The sequence below is a fragment of the Nycticebus coucang genome, chromosome 11 (genome assembly GCF_027406575.1).
Source record: "Nycticebus coucang isolate mNycCou1 chromosome 11, mNycCou1.pri, whole genome shotgun sequence".
Lineage (NCBI taxonomy): Eukaryota > Metazoa > Chordata > Mammalia > Primates > Lorisidae > Nycticebus > Nycticebus coucang.
In genome coordinates, this window is record NC_069790.1 from 27,611,061 (window position 1) to 27,632,358 (window position 21,298).

The 21,298-nt window shown below is 40.4% G+C and overlaps 1 protein-coding gene across 4 annotated transcripts in view; it reads right to left on the reverse strand.

The window, feature by feature from the left end:
- Positions 1 to 2,050: 2,050 nt before the first annotated feature.
- PLEKHA8 (pleckstrin homology domain containing A8) overlaps positions 2,051 to 21,298 on the reverse strand; it is a 68,622-nt gene continuing 49,374 nt past the window's right edge. The window contains exons 13-14 of one of the 4 annotated variants that reach the window (XM_053609033.1): positions 6,906 to 6,967; positions 2,051 to 2,288 (exon numbers count right to left, since the gene is read on the reverse strand). In XM_053609033.1, the coding sequence (XP_053465008.1) occupies positions 2,091 to 2,288; positions 6,906 to 6,967 (260 nt within the window). In that variant the 3' untranslated portion in view covers positions 2,051 to 2,090. Of the gene's footprint in view, positions 2,289 to 5,820; positions 6,045 to 6,905; positions 6,968 to 13,481; positions 14,770 to 21,298 lie in introns of those variants that run through there. The other 3 variants (XM_053609035.1, XM_053609034.1, XM_053609036.1) reach the window with 3 other exon arrangements.

Here is a 21,298-nt window from a genome sequence, read left to right on the forward strand (position 1 = left end):
ACACCTCAACAGCTGCCAACAGCAAATGCTAAAATACAAAATAGCGTTTTAGATTTTCACTCTAGCCTTAAAACATGTTATGTTGCTTTTCTAAGTTTAAGCATTTTCCAGAAGTCTTTGTGTGAACAAATTACATGCTTCATTAGTCTGTGCTAAATAAAATACCCATTTGTTTAAAGACAGATAAAAGACAAAAATCAATCTCCCTCCTTATATGGAACCCTTTGGCTAAAGAGAGAATTCTCTTTGCTCTAGGGATCTGCAGTAGGAATAGCATCATCAAGAGCTGCTCAATTTACTCGAGCAGCCTCCACCCTGGAGAGCTACCTGATGCTGGTGTTGCTCTTCTGGGAAGGCACCCATGGCTTCTCTCCAATGTACTCTAGGAGGGCTGGTCTACTGAGAGAGGAGGGCCAGAGTATGGGCATCACACTGTGCAGAAGAATGCACACCCAGCATGGCTTTCTGAAATATTTAAGTCCCACTTTTAACCTCTGATACTGTCCCAAAGCTTTTGAGATTGATGAACAGCTAGCTGCATTTAGCCTGCTCTGCACTTTTGGTGATAAAGCCAAGATTGATTGGAAAGCAGATTCAGAGCTGTGATCCCTGAAGGACTGCCAAGGCTGGATCCTGATGCTGGTTCAATTAAGAATGCTGCTGAGTAAACTTTCTCTACTTCTCACCCTCCATTTAGCTATTTTATTTAAATGGCCTCTTCCTCTTTGAAAAAAAGGACATCATTTAATGGAATTTGGCAAACTAGAATTTAATCTAATGGCTCTTCCACACTGTATGCAGAAGAATCATGTGGAGAATTTATCCAAATGCAGATTTCTGAGCCACCCCTCAACCTTTTTGGTTCTTTAGGTCAAGATAAGGCCTGGGACCTGCTCTTTGAATAAGCACTTCATATGACTCTGATGCAGACATGGTCCAGATCAGACATGGAAATCACCTGGCTCCTATACTTATATCCCTTGGCCTCTAAACCTTGCTTTTGGAGTAGGGTAATTATCCCTTTGAGTATCATAGCTTCCTTGTGATGCCCAATTAAGATAATGCACAGGAAACATGCTGGCAAAGGCTAGGCACTAGGTAGGTGTCATTGCAAACGACCTGTCTGCTTGTTCCCACACTGTTCTCTGACGGGTTAGGGCACAATACTCCTCAGAGCCACAGTCCCCTGCCTACCACCAGGGATGGCACTTCTTGTTCATGTCTTCTCCACTTCTCACAACTTCATGGTCACGCAAATGCCCTGAGCATCTTTACACTACGGGCTCTTATCACCAAAAGAGCCATGGAGAAGAGGATCTGCTGAAGAATGTCTTGGATAGCAAACTCCACATGGCAATAGGTTCTACAAAGGGGCTTATACTGTCTCTAAGTATCTAGTCTAATTCTAAGCTGGCTGAAACACTGGCTATGAATTACAGTCCTTGATACAAAAATTTGCTCATTTTCAGGTTGGGTTTGGGTGATCCGTTACAACTAAAATCTAAAAATAAAACAATACGTAGTGATAGCAAATTCATTTCTCGAATCTGCTCTTGTAACTAGCTGTTCAAGTCTGTAACAGCTATGATTTGGTTTCCAGTAGGCCCACTGAACAGAAATATATAGCACCTTGATTTTTTTTTTTTTGTAGAGACAGAGTCTCACTTTATGGCCCTCGGTAGAGTGCCGTGGCCTCACACAGCTCACAGCAACCTCCAACTCCTGGGCTTAAGCGATTCTCTTGCCTCAGCCTCCCAAGTAGCTGGGACTACAGGTGCCTGCCACAAGGCCCGGCTATTTTTTGGTTGCAGTTTGGCCGGGGCCGGGTTTGAACCCGCCACCCTCAGTATATGGGGCCGGCGCCTTACCGACTGAGCCACAGGCACCGCCCTTGATTTTAAACACTCAAAACATATATGAATTTAAAAAAATTATATATAAAAGCACTGGTTTAGCCTCCTCCTCGCCACCCCCCACCCCCCAAGTGAAGGGGTGGAGAGGATTGAGGCTGCTGCTGAAAATTAAGTAGGGCAACAAAATACTCGAGCAAACTTTATTCCCTGAAGTTAAGAGGTGCTGTCCTGCAGCCGTCATACCACCTCATCAGACTCCAGCCCGTGGACCTCATATAAGGTGTCCAGTATGGCCAGTTGCTTTTCCATAGCAGGGAGGTAAAGGCTGAGGTCTCTCTGCATCCCAATACTGAAAGCTTCTTTCTGGTGGTCACCTTCCTTTATAGTTAACGCAGCCACAAAATCTTCATAGGAAGGAGCTGCCCTCAGAGCTAACTGCAAAAGAATAAGCCATGAGAACCTGCATCTTGTCTGTTTCTCACACACTTACCCTTATGTACGTGCTCTCGCTCTCTCTCTCGCTCTCTCTCTCTCTCCAACACACACACATGCACAAGAAGCTGAGAAGAACAAGAGTAAAGAAATATGAATAACCTTTTAATTCGTGGATTCTTAGAACCAAAGATGTACTAAACCATCTTAAGGACGAATAATACCATCAAGTCAGGGAATGCTGAGAACGAGTTTGAGAAAAGCTCCCTTCTGATCCATAGTGTGATCCAGACTATTACCCTTGAATCTGCAGGATCTACCCGAATGCATTTTACCATTATGTAAAATTCCATGTGGCCAGTCCTCCAGGACACCCCACTCTCCCATCTACATCTCATTTTCATATACATTTCTCTGCCTATCTATATCCTCTCACATGGATATTTCCTTTGAATCCGTGCATATACCTTCTAGAAATGAAGGGAGCTAACATTTGTTGTTAGCTTGTACACTGATGCCTTAATGTATTTTATCCAGTTACTCTTCATAAGAACCATGTAAAGTTTGTTTGTTTATTTATTTATTTATTTTCAGACAGAGTCTCATTCTGTTACCCAGGCTAAAGTGCCATGGCATTAGCCTAGCTCACAGCAACCTCAAACTCCTCGGCTCAAGCAATCCTTCTGTCTTAGCCTCCCGAGTAGCTGGGACTACCGGCACCTGCCACAACGCCCAGCTAATTTTTCTACCCTCCCCCCCTTTTTTTTTTTTTTGCAGTTTTTGGCCAGGGCTGGGTTTGAACCCACCACCTCAGGCATATGAGGCTGGTGCCCTACTCCTTTGAGCCATAGGCGCCACCCCTAATTTTTCTATTTTTAGTAGAGAAGGAGTTTCACTCTTGCTCAGGCTGGTCTCAAACTCCTGAGTTCAAGGGATCCACCTGCCTTGGCTTCACAGAGTGCTAGGATTACAGGCGTGAGCCGCTGCTCCTGGCCCCAACCCTATACAGTTTATATCCCTATTTTACAGATGAACTTCATATAGCTAATGAGTGCCAAGGCCAGGATCTCTGTGCTTTTCAACCACACCACCACTCTACACTGCTTCCCTAATGGAAGCATGAAGGGAAAAGTTCCTCATCCTTCCCTCCTATGCAGGCCAATATTCCCTAAGCTTGATAAAATTTTCTTTCTGATGTTCACTCAGATGGCTCTGCTGGTTCCTACAGATTTCAGCAGAGGCTTTTTGGAGAATCTTGAATTATCATTCCATGGTTGCTTTTCCCAGTCTTCCATGTTTTCTGAAAGTCTTTGAGAATCAACCCTCTCCGTTTCTACTACAAGAGTGAGAGTGAATGGTATTATCACACAGTGGCTAAAGCACAGCCTCAGATGAAGCAGACCTGGACTTGAATCTCAGATCTTTCACATATTAGCTTGAGAAATGTAAGCAAACAAACTTAACCTCCTAAAACCTCAGCTTCCTTTTCTGTAGAAAAAGATTACTACCACTACCCTTATTTTAAAGATAAATGGGATATGGTCTGTTGCCTTGCACATGCTACTCAAATAATGCTAGGAAGAAAAGGGAACAGGAGCATAGAAAATGAAGAGAAGACAGTTACCCAAAGACATAATGTGAGAAAATCTCCCCCAAAGGAAGGATAAGTCTCCAGATGTAAAGACCTAACCAGGTGCTCAGCACAATGACAGATACAGACCAAAAGGGCACATTGTGAAGGTTCAGAACATGGAGATAAAGGACAGATTCTAAAAACACTCCAAAGAGGACTAGGAACAGTTTGTGTGTAATGCAACAAGGACATTAGATTTTACAATATTATCAGTGGAAGCTGGAGGATAATAGAGTAATACCTTCAAAATTCTGAGGAAAAATTATTATTAACCTAGAATTCTATACCCGGCCAAACCAACACTCTAGAAAAAAGGGTCAAACCAATAATAGAGTTCAATTATCTAGCGTGACTGAAGAGAAACCCAAAGAAGTCAAATGATGGCTCGTTAGTGACCAAGCTGGAGGTACAGCCTGGCCTGGGCATCAGTTCAGTAGACTATATCTGTTGGAAGATAAAAGTGCAGTATTTGGTTGGCAAAGGAGTCAAATTCTTTAGATGTAAATGATGTTTTCCTGAGCAACTGTGATCAGTTAAAATAAATTTGACTCTGCAAATCAGCACGTTAGAAAGCCGGATGCAGTAGCTCACGCGTATAAACCTAGCATTCTGGGAGGCCAAGGCAGGTGAATTCCCTGAGTTCAGGAGTTTGAGACCAGCCTGAGCAAGAGCGAGACCCCATCTTTAAAAAATAGCTGGGTGTTGTGGCAGGCATCTGTAGTCCCACCTACCAGGAAAGCTTAATCACTTAAGCCCAAAAGTTTGAGGTTGCTGTGAGCTATGATGCCATAGTACTCTACAGAGGGCAACAAAGCGAGACTTTGTCTCAAAACACTGAATAGACCTTCCATAGTAGAGATGACTTGGAAAACAGCAGAGATGATAAAAGAATTAATCTAGCTATAGACTTAACTCCTTTATTGATCAGGCTATTGCCAAATACTTGACATCATCTTAAATACCTGCAACATTAAAAATTATTGGCAATAATAACTAACACCTACAAAATATTCTTGGGTATTACCTCATTTCTTTGTGTCTCAAGTTTCTCTGGTTTATAAGTGGAGGAAACAGCAGAACCTATCTCAGAGTTAGGAGATTCATAAACTTACATATGTCAAGTACTTAAAACATCTAATATGTGGTAAGTGCTTGAAATTATAAATTGTGGTTGTAATTCTTGGTAGTAGACATAGTGATTCTACTTCTAGGAACCTATTTTGAGGAAATAAGAGTGTTAGTAAAAAAATGCATATAAATAGATGCTGTTTTATTTCTAAACTTAGAAGCAGCTTACATTTCCAACAAGATAATCAGGCAAATAAATTATGATACCACCATACTGGGGAAATACTATGCAGTCACTAAAAATGGTGTTTGTTCAAAGCCCTTTATGGCATTTAAAAGTAGTGAAGATAGGCCTGGCACTCGTGGCTCGGTGGCTAGGGTGCCAGCCACATACATTGGAGCTGGAGGGTTAGAATCCGGGCCTGCCAAACAACAACAACTACAACCCCCAAAAATAGCTGGGCATTTTGGTGGGTACCTGTAGTCCCAGCTACTTGGGAGGCTGAGGCAAGAGAATTGCTTAAGCCCAAGAGGTTGCTGTAAGTGACACCACGGCACTTTACTGGGGACAACAAACTGAGACGCTGTCTCGGAAAAAAAAAAAAAAAAGAAGTGGTCATGATAGAATCTATTGGAGGGGATATAAAATACAAGCTAAATATAGAAAAAAAATTACATACATATAAAATAAAAATATGTACATATACATATACAATATGCATACAGATATAAAACACAAACATCTAGAGCAGAAATATTTACCTAAATACGTAAACAAAGATATAAAAATAAAAGCAAAGAAAGCAAAACACAAAATGTAAAACTGGAAAAATGCAGTTTTTATTTTTTCTCTTTCTAGTCTTCCATAATTTCTAAAATCTTTCACAGTGTAAATTACTATAAATCATGGCTTGGTGCCTGTAGCTCAGTGGCTAGGGCGCCAGCCATATACACTGAAGCTGGCGGGTTCAAATCCAGCCCACGCCTGCTGAAAACAATGACAACTACAACAAAAAAATAAAAATAAAAAATAAATAGCCAGGCATTGTGGTGGGTGCCTGTAAAAAAAATAATAATAATAAATTACTATAAATCAGAGAAAAGGGCTAAGTTAAAAGTCATTTTAAAGACTCCTGATTAGGCATTTCCTAGCATTCAACTCTATGACGCTGTCTTTCCATGGCTATATTTGACTAAGACTGACCTTTCCATGGATGGAAGAATCAGAGTCTCACTGCTGACATAAAGAGGCCATCTACCCCTGCTATTTTATAAAGCAAGCGAGGTGATTTGCCAGTGGCCTATGATTCCCACGTTTGTGTTCTTCTTCCTAGTTTAACATCCTGGGAGGGTGCGGGTGGTGGGTAACCAGAGCCAAAACACTTGAATACAAACATCTTCACAATGAACATAAACTGGATAAGAAGAAATTTCTAGCTCTAGCCACCGACATACCTAATACAGTTAACATTCAAAGACAAAATTCACCTAATTAAAAAAAAAAAAAAAAATCAAGACCTGAGACCTAACAAGATTGAATACAATGGGCAGCAGAGGGAGCTATTAGTTTGAATTCATCACTTGAATGCATGGTTTCCCCAAATGGTAGGTATTTAGGGTCGCTTCTTCCTACCAACATCTGCAGGGATAAGCAATCTGTTTACCACTCTACCAGAAGGGCTACCATTTCTGAGGCAAATCTCCACAGGGCCATAGGAACTGGATAGAGTTATTCACATCAAGCAAGCTCTTTGCCAATCTAGACACTTTTTATTGCTAACATTTTCACAAACCAAAGGCCTATACATTTGAATGAAATAAACATGGAGTTCTTCTCCTCAAAAAACAAAGCAAAAACACCATATACACAAAACATCTTGCTTCTCACCATCAGAACTAGGAGCAGAAGGAGCACTTACCGCAAAAACCCCTCGAACTACCCAGCCATGGTGTTGCCGTAGTGTTTTACCATATGCGTTATCTTGAAAAGAAGAAAAACTCTATGAGGAACAATTTTGTCAGAATTTGATGTGCTCTTTGTATAATGCGCTTTTAATGTATGTAGTAAGTAGCACAGTCCTACTGGTATTTAGATCTGATGTAAAAAACCAAATTATATAATTTTGTACCCGTAAATAGGAAAAAAGCCCACATGAATTATTTTTTTTTTTTAAGAAAAACAGATACTGCCACTCTTACCCTGGATTAATATATCTAAACTTCAGCTTATTATTAATATCACAGTGGAAAGGTTAATACATATAACAAAGTAAAAAGGAAAGACTATTGAAACATTGAGACTAAATACAAGTAGAAATACACACTTTAAAAAATAAACATAAATGCAGTTCTCTGAAATGTTGTGTGACTCTGAGCCAGCCTCTCAGCTGCCTGCTCTCACCATCTGCTCCTCCCTTTGTAGAATGATTTCAAAGGTTCCTTCCAATGCTAGCATTCCAGGATGCCAAATGTTTATCCTGAATGGTCCCATGACCCTGGATATACAGTATTAAAGCTACAAACTTTTAAGAATATTATGGAAAGGTGCTCACTTTGGCAGCATATATACTAAGAATATTATGGAAAGAAAGAGTTGAAGTTATCAAGCTAAAGTAACTGGTGAGACCAATTAATAAATGTTTCTCATGTTTTATACTTTAACTATAACAACCTATTATTTTTGTTTCAGTGGGTTTTAAAATGAGATTTTACAATTAGAATATAATCATTTCAAATTACAAGAAAAATCCCAAGAACAAGATGCATGTATTTTATGTGAAGGATATGTTCCTACAGTCTTTGGATAACTCAATATGTGTACAATTCAAGGCTGATTTTTCTACAGGAATAAATGTACTCTTGGGAGGTACAGGTCTATGTCGCCATGATGCATTCTTATTTCAATGCTCCATTTCAATTTCTAAGTATCACCCCCAGTAGTTACAGAGTGTTCTTTTCTAATTAATAGCACAGTGTATAATGAGACTGTTTCACCACTTTCATGTTTTTCTACATTTAAATTTTGTGTTCTGAACTTATTTATTTTTATGTAGTACTTTTAGCACTAGCACAAGTATTACCACCATTTCGCAAAGGCTTAGGTGATATCATAATAGGTTATAAACGTACACAATAATAAGAGCAGATGTTAAAATAACAGAACGACACTAAAACCACAAATACAGATTCCTATGCAGTGAAAAGCAATGGGGTTCACAGAACACTGACTGAAGTATCTACTGAGGGAAGTCAGATATTTGCATTTTGCTGGCCAAATTAGTGCTGCCATGTGATTGCAGCTTGAGCAGTTTGCCACTTTTGAAATTATAGAATTCTAGTCAACTTTTATTTTAAAAATTTGAATAAAGCTTTAGTAATACTTTTAGTGCATCTATTTCAATTTTATATTATTCCTATTTGCATGAAATACAATTATATATTATATAAAAATATATATTCAATATACAAAGGTCTGAGTTCATAAACTTATCCTAGAAAAAGTGCTACATACCTCACTCCTGAGTATCACTATGGTCACCTTCAAAGTGCTCCCCCGGGGGAAGTTATACCCTGATGCCAGTGCCTGGTCTACCCTTCAAAGCAATTCTGGAACTCTTTCTCTGGAATGATCATAAAAGCCATCATTCTATGAAGGTTTGACAATTAAGGTCATGAACCTGCCACCAGGCCTTAACATTGGCAGCACTGTATAAAGGACTCAGTAAGGTTTTACAACCTTGGTATATCAGTGTCTCTCAGATGTGTTTGTGTGGTGACATGTGGTGGTATCTTGCTGAGTGATGTTCATTATTATTGTTGTGTGGTTTTGTGTGCCATACGATGATAGCTTAGATGGTCATTCTAGAAAAAAGAGTTCCAAAACTGCTTTGCGGGTAGATGAGGCTCTGGCATCGGTGTCTAGCTTCCCAAGGGGAGTACCTGGAAGGCGACTGTAGTGATTCAGCAATGAGTGTGGAGCACTACTTCTAGGATGAGTTTGAGAGCTTAACTGTCAGACCTTGTATATCATAATGTATTCTATATTAAAGACTATCCATCTGAAATATAACAACAGATTTCCTTGGTTATCTAAAGTGTTAGGAACAGGTTGGAATGTGACCACCCAGTGTGGCAAAACTAAAGCAGAAGTGATAAATGATAAAGAATTAATAAATTCATGTACAGAGAAGACTCTTAGAAACAGAAAAGCCTAAGATTAAATTTAGTTCTTTTCTTAGAGCAGTCTGAGTAGACTAGGGCAGGGTGAAAGAGCCATGTCTCAGATCACACATAAAACTTTAACTGTTTCTCTGTAAGGGGACATACAGTATCAGGGAAATTTTAGAAAATATACAAGGTCTTAGTAAGGATATCTTGAGAAAAGTGAAGAAAAGGGTTGCTTACCGCAAATACTGATGGACAAAGAATACTATGCACAGCCTCTAAGAAAAATCAGCAAGACAATCAAATTTACAAAAATTTGAGGAGCCATCTGGTTTGGCAAGAGTTCAGAGGTCTGTGTAAAACCTCCTGAGGCGAGTTACTGAAGTAAGGTGGGAATCCTTTTTTTTGTGAGCCTATTCCAGGCAGGCTATGGAATGTCATTATAAACAAATTAAATACCACTAAAAATCTGCTGGTAGATATTTACAATGAACAGCTGCTCTACTCAGCAAGAATTTAGTGTGAATCTGTCATGCTCCACACACTGGGCTAGGCAACAGGATCCTCAGGTGATTTAGGCTCAATCTTCTGCCCTGGAGAAGCTGATGCTTTGTAAGAGAAACAGTCATTTAACAAGTTATGATTACAGAATTCACTAACTGCTACAGTAAACACAGTGCTACAGTAACAGAAAGAAGAAACTGAGCCAGGTTGGAGATCTCACCTGACCTGTACCCAGATGGAATAAAGCCATTTTAATTGCACAAATTGGACCTCCGTTTTCTTCTCATTTCATGCCTCAGAATAACTTTTCATCTTTGGCTCCATAACCTTTTATTTGGTGCCAAACTGGGGATGGGGAGAAGCCCCTGTATGGGGCCAAAGCATACCCCATCAGACCCAGCTAAACGGACCCTTCTTCTAGTGAGATGAAAGAAAATGGGAAATCTTTCCGACCCTGCCTAAACTTCATCCATCTAATGGTGAGCTTTTTCATCTAAAACCCCTTTTCTAAACTTTGTTTAACTTCTCTTTCCATCCTCTACTCTTAACTTCCTTTTTCCTTCTCCCTCCATCTCTGGATCTCTTACTTTCTTCTCCTCCATTTTTTTTCCCCTCCTGGTTTCACATATGAAGGCTCACTTCCCCTGATCCCAGCCCTGGTCACCCCAGTGAGCCAGGTTTGCCTGCCTGCCCAGTGCCTCGTGTTTGGGGATGCCCTCTTGTAGGCCTGAGCTGTGGCTGATTACCCAGCCTTGCTCCTCTGGTGCCCTACTGTGGGCCTAGACTCCACCAGCTGGTTATGGTCATGTGCAGAGGCCAGATCCTCTTCTGACCAAAGTCATGCCAAGAGTCCGGATACTCTCCTGATGCCAGCCTTGAGGAGACAGGCTTGTTGGTCCATTGCCGTACCATAGGCTGGACCATTTTCAGTAGTTCTGTGAGCCAGCCTTACTGTCCAGTGCCCTCCTGGAGGTCTGGATCAATTTTTGGCTGACAGCCACACGCAGAGGCCAGGTTCTCTTTGGCTGAAGTCTTGGTCATTTCGTTCCTCCTTTTCCCACTGGAAAGTCCTCTTTATATTTTAGCTTTAATCTAACTCATTTATTTTCTACCAGTTTCCGATATGGGTACTACTCTGTCACAGATTCCCCCTTGTTCACCTCTAAGCTGTCCTGTAACTCACTTCAAGCCTCTCAAGCTCTATCCTGACCTCAAGCCAAAATGTCTCATTTTTTCCTGTAATACTGCTTAGCCTTATGCACAAGCTTGACAGTGGCTTACAGTGGCCTCAACATGGCACCTTCAATCTCTCAATTCTCACTGATCACAATGATTACTGTCAAAATTAGGCAAATGGTGGGAGGTCCCTTATATCCAGGCATTTCTGATACTCCAAAACATGCTTTCCCTGTGTTTGTCCTGTGAACTCTCTCAGATTCTCCTGGCACGGATAATACTGGCTTCTCCTGCTCCAACCCCCTCTTATAATCCCTCCATTCTCTCGATCAGAACACCCAGGAAATTTCTCTCTGTGAGATACCTCTCTTCCGTCTATAACCTCCCACCAGCCACCCATTCTCATTGCCCTCCAACCACCGAGTCCATATCCTTCCCTTAAACGATACCCTTCCCTCCAACGATACCCTTCCCTCCATTGCTCCCAACCTGCCTTCCACTGCCTTCAACTGCATATGGTAGAAAGAAAAAATGGTGGAATTTCTCCCAGGACCCTCAGACCTCTCAGCAAGATCTCACTGATCTGGCCTTCAAGGTATGGCAGTGCCTCTCAGAGCTCCAGTATTGGCTTCTGAAATTAAGCAAAACCCAACTACTATTTAAAACTTAGTAAGCCATTCCAAAAAACCCCAAAATCTTCCTCAGGATTGTGCTTTAAAAATACAGCAAACCAGGCTTCTGGACAAAGCAGTGCCCCAAATCTAACCCCACCCCCCACCCCCAAACTGTGTCCAGCCTGCACTGGTCTGGCTGCCCAGGTCTTTCGGAAGATCTGATGCAGACACTCTCAGAACATGGCTCAAGTTCCCTCCTGAGCCTAGATGCAAAAGACGGACAATCTGCAGAAAATCAGAATGCCTCTGGACATCGTCCTGGAAAACTGAACTCTAGGTATTTTTGCTTATAGAAGGTAAGCCAATTTTTTAACAAACACAGGAAGAACTTCATCCATGCTGCCACCTTGTAAAAATCCTCTAAATTGGGCAGAGATCTTGGTAATGAGTATTCAATTGCTGGCAGCCCTGGCAACTCCAACTGGTTTCCACCTCTCACTGTCCATCTTCTTCTTTGGTTACTGTCTGATAAGGTCACTAATGACGATTTTTTCTCAATCTCAGTTTTGAACCAGTAAACTTCCACGTCATGTCTTGATTTATTAACCAGATGGTCAACCAAAAACAACTCCTCATATCCTTGTCCTACTGGACACCAACAAGATCAAGACTGAAAAAGCCAAAGAGTTCCTGTAGGCACCAGTCTCTACCCTATCCCCTTCCCCCACCCATTCTCTTTACAGGTAGTCCACACAGCCCCTCCCTCCACAGGAAGTAGTCAAAGAGATGCCATGGCCATCATCCCGCCTCCTTATAATAGACTAAAAGACTGGAATGATAGGGTCAAACCCTGCCCAAATACAGTGCACCTGCCTAAAAGAATCCACCCCCCTACCCTTTCCCATCAGATGTCCCATCTAGGAAAGGTAAAGAAGCCAACCCCCACCCTTCCAACAGACTTTCAACCAGGAAAAGGAAAGTCCTGACCCCCACCTCTCTGACCTTTAAATCCCCCATCTGTCATTACCCAGGTGTGGATTTCTTTGTGTTTGGAGGTCTCACCTCGTCTATACCCAGGTGGAATAAAGCCATTTTAATTGCACAAAAAAAAAAAAAGAAAGAAAGAAAGAAAAAGGAAAGGAAAGGAAAGGGAAAGGGGAAAGGGAAAGGGAAAGGAAAAAGAAAAAAAAACTGAGCCAGCCTTGGGCCTAGGGATGAACAGCAAATTCTCAGAAGGAGTCTTCAAGGCAGGGTTGGGTAGAGAGAAGGATGGTGGCTGCAGACGGATGAAGCTCCATGGAGCTGTGAAAAGTCAGCTGGGCAGTGGTAAGCATGGGGCCCAAATGTCAGGACCTTTAACCACCATCTCAAGAATTCCAAACTTGCACCTGAAGCATAGTGGGCAGTTTTTAAAAATACAACATTTATCACTTTTTGCTGATTCACAGATAATATATGTCTATTATCAAAAATAAGAAAAGATATCTAAAAAGAAGAGAAGTAAAGAGACCTATAATACTTTCTCCCAGAGATAACCACAGTGGGCATTTTTGGGAAATACTTTTTCACTCTTTTTTCCTATAGAGAGAGTATTATTTTCTTCTGTTAACAAAGTCATGATCATTCTGACTTGGAATTGTAGTAGGAAAGTAATAAGATGATATGCACACTTCTTTTTTTTTTTTTATTAAATCATAGCTGTGTACATTAATGCAATCATGGGGTACAATGTGCTGGTTTTATACACAATTTGAAATATTTTCTTTTTTTTTTATTAAATCATAGCTGTGTACATTAATATGATCATAGGGCATCATACACTAGCTTCACAGACCGTTTGACACACTTTCATCACACTGGTTAACATAGCCTTCCTGGCATTCTCTCAGTTACTGTGCCAAGACACTGACATTCCACATTTACCAAATTTCACATATACCCTTGTAAGATGCACCGCTGGTGTAATCCCAGCAATCCCCTTTCCTCTACCCACCTTCCCCCTCCCTCCCCTCCCTTTCCCCCTATTCTTAGGTTGTAACTTGGTTATAGCTTTCATGTGAAAACCCTAAATGAGTCTCATAGTAGGGTTGAGTACATTGGGTACTTTCTCTTCCATTCTTGAGATACTTTACTAAGAAGAATATGTTCCAGCTCCATCCATGTAAACATGAAAGAGGTAAAGTCTCCATCTTTCTTTAAGGCTGCATAATATTCCATGGTGTACATATACAATTTGAAATATTTTCATCGAACTGGTTAACATAGCCTTTGTGGCATTTTCTTAGTTATTGTGTTGAGACATTTATATTCTGCATTTAGTAAATTTCACCTATACCCTTCTAAGATGCACTGTAGGTGTGATCCCACCAATTACCGTCCCTCCACCCATCCTTCCCTTCCCCTTTCCCCAAATTCTTGTGCTGTAATAGGGTTATAGCTTTCATATGAAAGCTATAAATTAGTTTCATAGTAGGGCTGAGTACATTGGATACTTTTTCTTCCATTCTTGACATACTTTACAGTCTGTAGCAGACATAGGTGTCCTGGTCCCTGAGCCTTCAGTTCCAGAGCATACTTGGTCAAACTGCTTGTTTAAAAAGGGCTCTGGACTCAATGCTATTCCTGCACTGAGAACCTTACATGGGGTACCTTTCCCATACTTTGCCATTCAAGTCAACCATTCAGAAAAGCCATTCTACATACTTTCTTCTAAAGGATAGGAAGAAGACAAGAAGGACAGGTACTGAGTCTAAAGAGCACAGGCACCCTGGCCTCAGAATGAGGAAATGTCTGTACAGCAGTATGATTTGTGTCTTCCCACCTTGCCAGGCTGGAGGAAGCAGATGTTCCTTGTTGTGCCTGTACTTTGCCAGAAGAAGAGTCCCACCTGGCAAAGTGTGGGCCACACAGTCATGGGAGAAGAGGAAGTCACAGAATTTGGGGTAGGTTCTGATAGGTCCAACAAGACCATGACTTCTAGGGCTACAAATATTCCTGCCATGTGAAGCTGCATTAAAATAACATGAAGTCTAAGCCTGACTTATTTTGGTTACTTAGAGAGGATTAGATAATGAAATATACATTAATCTTCACTATAATACCAGTTCATTACTATTACTCATGTTCTATAATGTGGGAGTATTTTTGGCCTCTGAAAGACATAAATGATACCTTTCTCCCAGTTCTTTGAGATGTGTCAGTTCCCCAGAAACTGAGTCAAAATTTCCAAGTAGGAAGCCTTGACAATCACCTTGCCCAATTCTCTTCCTTTTACAAATGAAGATATGGAATACCCAGAAGTAGTGACTTTTCCAAGGTCACAAACCTAAAGCCAATGAGAACGCAGGGCATTCCTGTCATATCAAACCATTCTTTAAAAAAGAAAAAAACAACAACAAAATACACCTAATGTTTATTCTTGATGAAACAAAGATATGAAAATGAAAAATATGCCTTTTTTAGTCATTTCCTAAAAGAATTAGCACCTTTTTCTAGTTATAGAAACACCACAGATCTGATTTCTTTACTAGTAACTCAGAAACTTGCTATGAGGTATCAAAATCCATGTAATACCAACTCTAATATAGAAATGGGAAAAGGATGGGTAATCCAACATATGCTGATTTTCTAACTAGAAACAATACATTTACATCCCTACTTTATACCAATTTCAAAAGTAAATTCTAGGAAGATTTAAAGACATAAATATGAAAAGCAAACCTATAAAATTTTGAGAAGAAAATATCAAAGAACATCTTTGTGATCCCAAGGAAGAAAGGGATTTCTTAAGATATAAAAAGTACAAACCATGAAAGAATGACATGTCACATAAAACTTCTGTATACCAAGACATCATAAATAAAGAGATAAGGCTTGCCACAGACTGAAAGAAGAGATTTACTAACTCTTAATTGAAAAATATTAATCTCCAGAATATTAAGAACTCTCAAGAATCAATAAAGAAAAGAAAACCTAAGAGAAAATGGTCAAAGTACATGAACAGTCAATTTGCTGCGGAAGAAATCAAACTGCCAATAAAAATAGGAAAGGCTGCTCAACCTTACTAGTAATCTAACTCTGGCAATATTCTATCATTTTATAACCATCAGACTCAAATTTTAAAGTCTGACAACAAGTATTAACGAGAATGTGCAGCACTAGGAACTCTCACTATGCTGCCAGTAATTACAGACTTTGAAGAGCAATTTGGCAGTATCTAGTAATGTGGTTCAGCCCTTCCAATTCTATTATATACTAGACCAGTAAGTTCAGTATCATCTAGGAGCTTGTTAGAAATGTAATCTTGTACCTTACCCCACACCTGCGGAGCAGTCTGTGTTTTAGGGAGTCTTCCCAGGATGATTAACTAACAAAGGCTAGAGTTTGAGCATCACTGCTCTGGCAACACAGCTTCTCAACTAGTAAGGCCTAGGATAAATTACAAGTATGTAAATTGTCAGAACCCCTGGGCCAGTCACCCTTAGGTATTAGCTACCCCCTCCTTTTCCTAGGATACTGTTTAGACCTTACAATTGCCTATATGACAGAGAATAAGTGCAAAAAAGAACATGTACATTATAGCGTCATTTGCATTAGTAAAAATCTGAAATCAACTGTGTCCGTCAACAGTATATTAGCTTTTCAAAACTGTGGTCTATTCATGATACGTGCAACAAAATGAAATAACAGGGAAAATGAATGAGGCAGGATTACAAAAATCAATAGTGGATGTATCTGAAAACAGTACTGAATAAAAAAGGAAGCACGTGTACAATATGGTATCAAGTACATGAATTTACAACTTGCAGTTTAATACTAGGTACTGTTTATGGACACATAAATATATAATAAAAGTATAAATATATAATAAAAATATACAGTCATTACATAATGATAAACAGCAAATTCAGGATGATGATCTCTGAAAAAGGATGCCTGTTCATGTACTTTGACCATTGTTCTTAGGTTTTCTTTTCCTCACTGGTTTATGGGAGTTCTTTATATTTTCTAGACATTCATGCTTTCCAGTCATTAGTTATAAATATCTTCCATCAGCCTGTGGCAGGCCTTTTCTATTTGTAATGCCAATACTGCCAGTAAGAAGCATTTGCTGTGAGTGGTTCTATGTTCCATAATATTTTGGGGATAATCAGTCAAGTTTGATTTGATGTTGATTATCTGATGTGTTCTGACTTATCTCTCTCACTTATGTCTCCTAGTCTATGAAAGCTTTTTTTTTTTCTGAGACAGAGACTCAAGCTGTCACCCTAGGTAGAGTGCCGTGGCATCACAACTCACAGCAACCTCCAACTCCTGGGCTCAAGCGATTCTCCTGCCTCTGCCTCCCAAGTAGCTGGGACTACAGGCATCCACCACAATGCCTGTTTTTTTGGTTGCAGCTGTCATTGTTTGGCGGGCCTGGGCTGGATTCAAACCCGCCAGCTCAGGTGTATGTGACTGGCGCCTTAGCCGCTAGAGCCATAGGCGCCAAGCCTGTGAAAGCTTTTTATATTACATACATGACTGAGCATACTTGTCCTATTCTGTGGCAGAACAGACTTTAGCTGGGATAGTTTTTACTTGACATTTGTAGAATTATTCTAAGGTGAGAGATGTGAAAATAATGCTACTTTGCTGAAAGAACAATGCAAAACATGTAACATTTAAACAATGGCCCAAGAAATGCCAGACCAACTTCTCTTCCTTCCACTCACAAGGATGCTTTCCAAAATCTCTTTTTGATGTGGCATCTGCAAATTGAGGGACCCAGTTCTGTGGCAAGCCATTAAACACATCTGTCTTGTGAATACAACTTCTCCCTTAATATGGCCTCTAGGGAGTGTCAAAATGCACTAAGGATATAGAGCAGTTCTTGGCACAAAATCATCCAAAACGTTACATCAAATGGGGAAGTCAAATGATGGTTCAAGTGTAAAAGGAGACAGTATAAACCTTAAGGCCTCCTTCCAGATGCTGAGAACTGCTCCAGGTCACAGAACTGCAGCAAACAATGATTACAGATCCATTTTCCAGAAAGGTAATAGATAGCAACACTTCCACAGTGTCATTTAGGGCTTTATAAATCATGCCCCATCTCCAAGGCCACTAAAACTACACAAGTTTTACAAACATTAATCTCAAAACCTTTCTTATGTTTTGTTTTACTGGAAATCTTTCTAATTATGATGCAAAAGAGGCAGAATTAATGCTGTGACTGATTTCACCACTTTTATTCTTGCTTATTAACAATCCTTCAGTCAAAATCCCAAAATTGCTGAGTACAGCCAAGTGAAAGGTGAGATGCAGTAGCCTAGGTCTAGATGAGTAAGTCTCAAACTTTAGTATGGATTAGAATCAACTGAATAACTGGTTAAAAAACAGATCACCAGACCCCACTTCAGGAGTTTCTGATTCAGCAAGTCTGGGCATTTCTAATAAGTTTCTTTTTTTTTTTTTTTCTTGTAGAGACAGAGTCTCACTTTATTGCCCTCAGTAGAGTGCCGTGGCGTCACACAGCTCACAGCAACCTCCAACTCCTGGGCTTAAGCGATTCTCCTGCCTCAGCCTCCTGAGTAGCTGGGACCACAGGCGCCCGCCACAACACCCGGCTATTTTTTGGTTGCAGTTTTGCCGGGGCTGGGTTTGAACCCACCACCCTCGGTATATGGGGCGGGTGCCTTACCGACTGAGCCACAGGCGCCGCCCCTCTAATAAGTTTCTAGGTGATGAAGATCCTGCTATCATTAGACCAGTTTGAGAACAACTGATCTGGATTTTGAGACCCCGGAGAAGATATTTATCTTCTCTAAATCTCAGTTTAGTCACTATAAAGGGAGAATATTTGGAAGAGTCATTCAAATGTTTACTAAGAATGTTATATGATAATTACAATGGGTGCTCTATAAATGGTAGCTGTTATTACAATAACTCAAATTCAACTTCAGAATTTAAATAAGCTAATTTGCCTACATATGGTCTATAAATTACACATATCCTCTCTTTTACCTACATATCCACATTCTCTCATTTCAGACAAGGTTCAGTTCACTTAAAAGGCTGCAACTTCATAACATGGGGGGGAAAAAGCCCTTATCCCAGAAGAAATATGCATAAAGAGCCTAGGGGTTCTGAATAACTACTATGTAAACACTTCTCATAAACCTATCTTGGTTTGCACACAGCTTGTTGTGTCTGTGTCAAGAGGGAGTTTGGGTTGGTTAGGGGAACAACCTCACACTGAGGAGCAGCAGGAACTAGGAATTACTATGATCAAAGATATGATTCAAATCATAAAAGCCTCCTTTGAATTATGTGTTCATCAGGATGAAAATGTCAAATTTACAGCCCCCTTTTCCTTCCCAATGAAAACGATACTGAAGGAGAAGTGGGAAAAGGAAAAGCTCAGATTGACTGTGATTATTTCAGTCACAAAGCAGTATTTATCCTTCAAAATCTTCCTCCTTTTCATAAAGTCAACATATCCAGTCTTCAAATCAAGTAAAAAGCACCTGTTAGAGCCGTGGTTCTCAATCTGTGGGTCGTGACCCACAGGAACTATATTAAAGGGTCGCGGCATTAGGAAGGTTGAGAACCAACTAAGTTAGAGGAGAAAAGGGACAGAATTGGGGTGGGGACAGGGCAGAAATGGTATATCCTTAATTTTCTCTCCACCTCCTGGGGTCAAAACCTGCTTAGTGTCCTGTAAGCAGCTGAGTTCTACTGCCTGAGCTCCTGCAGTAAGTTAAATGAGATTAGCATTTACCCTGCTCCCCTCTTACAGGTAGCCCTAACAAAGCAACAGCAGCATGTGACATGTGTAGTCCACCAAGCATATTACACCAATGCCATACTGTCTGCATTTCCAACAGGAGGAGATGTCTTTCTTTTGGTGTGAAATTTCCACTCTAAGAAGTTAGTTTGGACAGAAATTTCTGGCTTGGCATCTGAGCTTTGTAAACTTTCTATTTCTCATTTGAAATAAGTAAGTCTGGCAAGTTATCAACTTCATATATCATGATGATGATGATAAAAATATAAACAATATAGAAACTAAGCTCTATTGAGCACTTATCATGTGCCAAATACTTTTCCAATTTTTAACATGCATGAACCTACTTAATCTTCACAACAACCTTATTAGAGAAATAGTATCATCATTCCCACTTTTCAATGAAGAAACTGAGGCACAGAGGACTTAAGTAACTTGCCAAGGAAAGAATACTAATAAGTGGTAGATCCAAGAGAACCACTCCAGAGCCCACGATACTAATTACTCCAGGCCATAAAGCTTGATAGGTACTGGCTAGGGACATAACTGGACATGGTGAATCATATTTAGTACTTGAAATCAGAACAGAGAGAGAGAGACTGTAACTGAGACTATCTGGAAATTCAGGGATATATGGGGACTTCAAACTTTATAGGCTCACACCTGTAATCCTAGCACCTTAGAAGTCGGAAGCAGGAGCATCATCTGAGGCCAGGAGTTAAAGACCAGCCTGGGCAACGTAGTGAGACCCGGTCTGTATAAAATAACAAAAATACTAGCCAGCCATGTTGTCATACACTTATGGTCCTTACTCATAAAGCTCATAAAGTGAAGGTTGGAGGATAACTTGAGCCCAGGAGTTCTAGGTTGCAAGGAGCTATGATCATGCTACCCCATTCCAGCCTGGGTGAGAGACAGAGTAAGACCCTGTCTCATATTAAAAAAAAAAAAAGTGCAGGTAGCTTAGGGATGGTAGAGAAGACCCTCTGTGGGAGAAATGAGGATCTTCAAGATATGACTCCAAAATGGATCCTTCTTGAGTCACCATGGGGTCTCAAGCAAGTATTTTAATCTCTCACAATTTTGGTTCCTTAACATGTAAAAATGGATCGATGTGAAGATTAAATTGTCTAAATTCTTCACAAAGTGCTATGAAATGTCAGCTCTCATTTTTTTTTTTTTTTTGAGACAGTCTTATTTTGTTGCCCTGGGTAGAGTGCTATGGTTTCATAGCTCACAGCAACCTCAAACTTTTGGGCTCAAGCGATTCTCTTGCCTCAGCCTCCCAAGAGGCTGGAACTACAGGCAACCGCCACAATGCCCAGCTATTTTTTAGAGACGGGGTCTTGTTCTGGCTCAGGCTGGTCTCGAACCTGTGAGCTAGGCAATCCAATCGCCTTGGCCTCTCAGAGTGCTAGGATTACAGCTCTTGTTATTTTACGGCGTATCAGCAACTTCTAGATAGGGTAGACGGGGGGATCTCGAAGGGGCAGAATCCCTGAGGACTTGGGGACCAACAGAACTCTGCTAAAGGGAGGCAGAATCCACTCATGACACTTGAAAAATGCTACACAGAACACTGGCTCCCTCCCCACTAGCAGCATCTAGTTAATTCATGCCACTGTTTACAATCATGGCTAGTTACAATTTGACTCTGTGCATCTTTACATTATAATAATACAGGGCTCCAAAACAATGGAATTTCATTTTTGTCCCCAAACATGCCTCAAGGTCCATGTTGGAAGAATTTCCTGTAACCTAGAGGAGAGAGTTCAGCTATTCCATGAAGTACGGTGTAGATGCTTCTAAATATTAACATTTTCCAAAACTGGTCTGATAGAAGCATCAATCCATCCATTCACCCATAAATCTACCCATCCAATGTTTATTAAGCACCTACAAGGTTGTGGTCACTGTATTAAGATGCTGGAGATATAGGATGATCTCCTTTGACCAATGTCTTTATCTCAGTCTTGGTCTAACACTACAAAATGGGACATGTAGAGCATTTTAAGAAAACAGGGTAATGACCAACTGCTACTGTCCCTCTGAAACAAATCCCCACCCCATTTTATGGTCTCCAAAA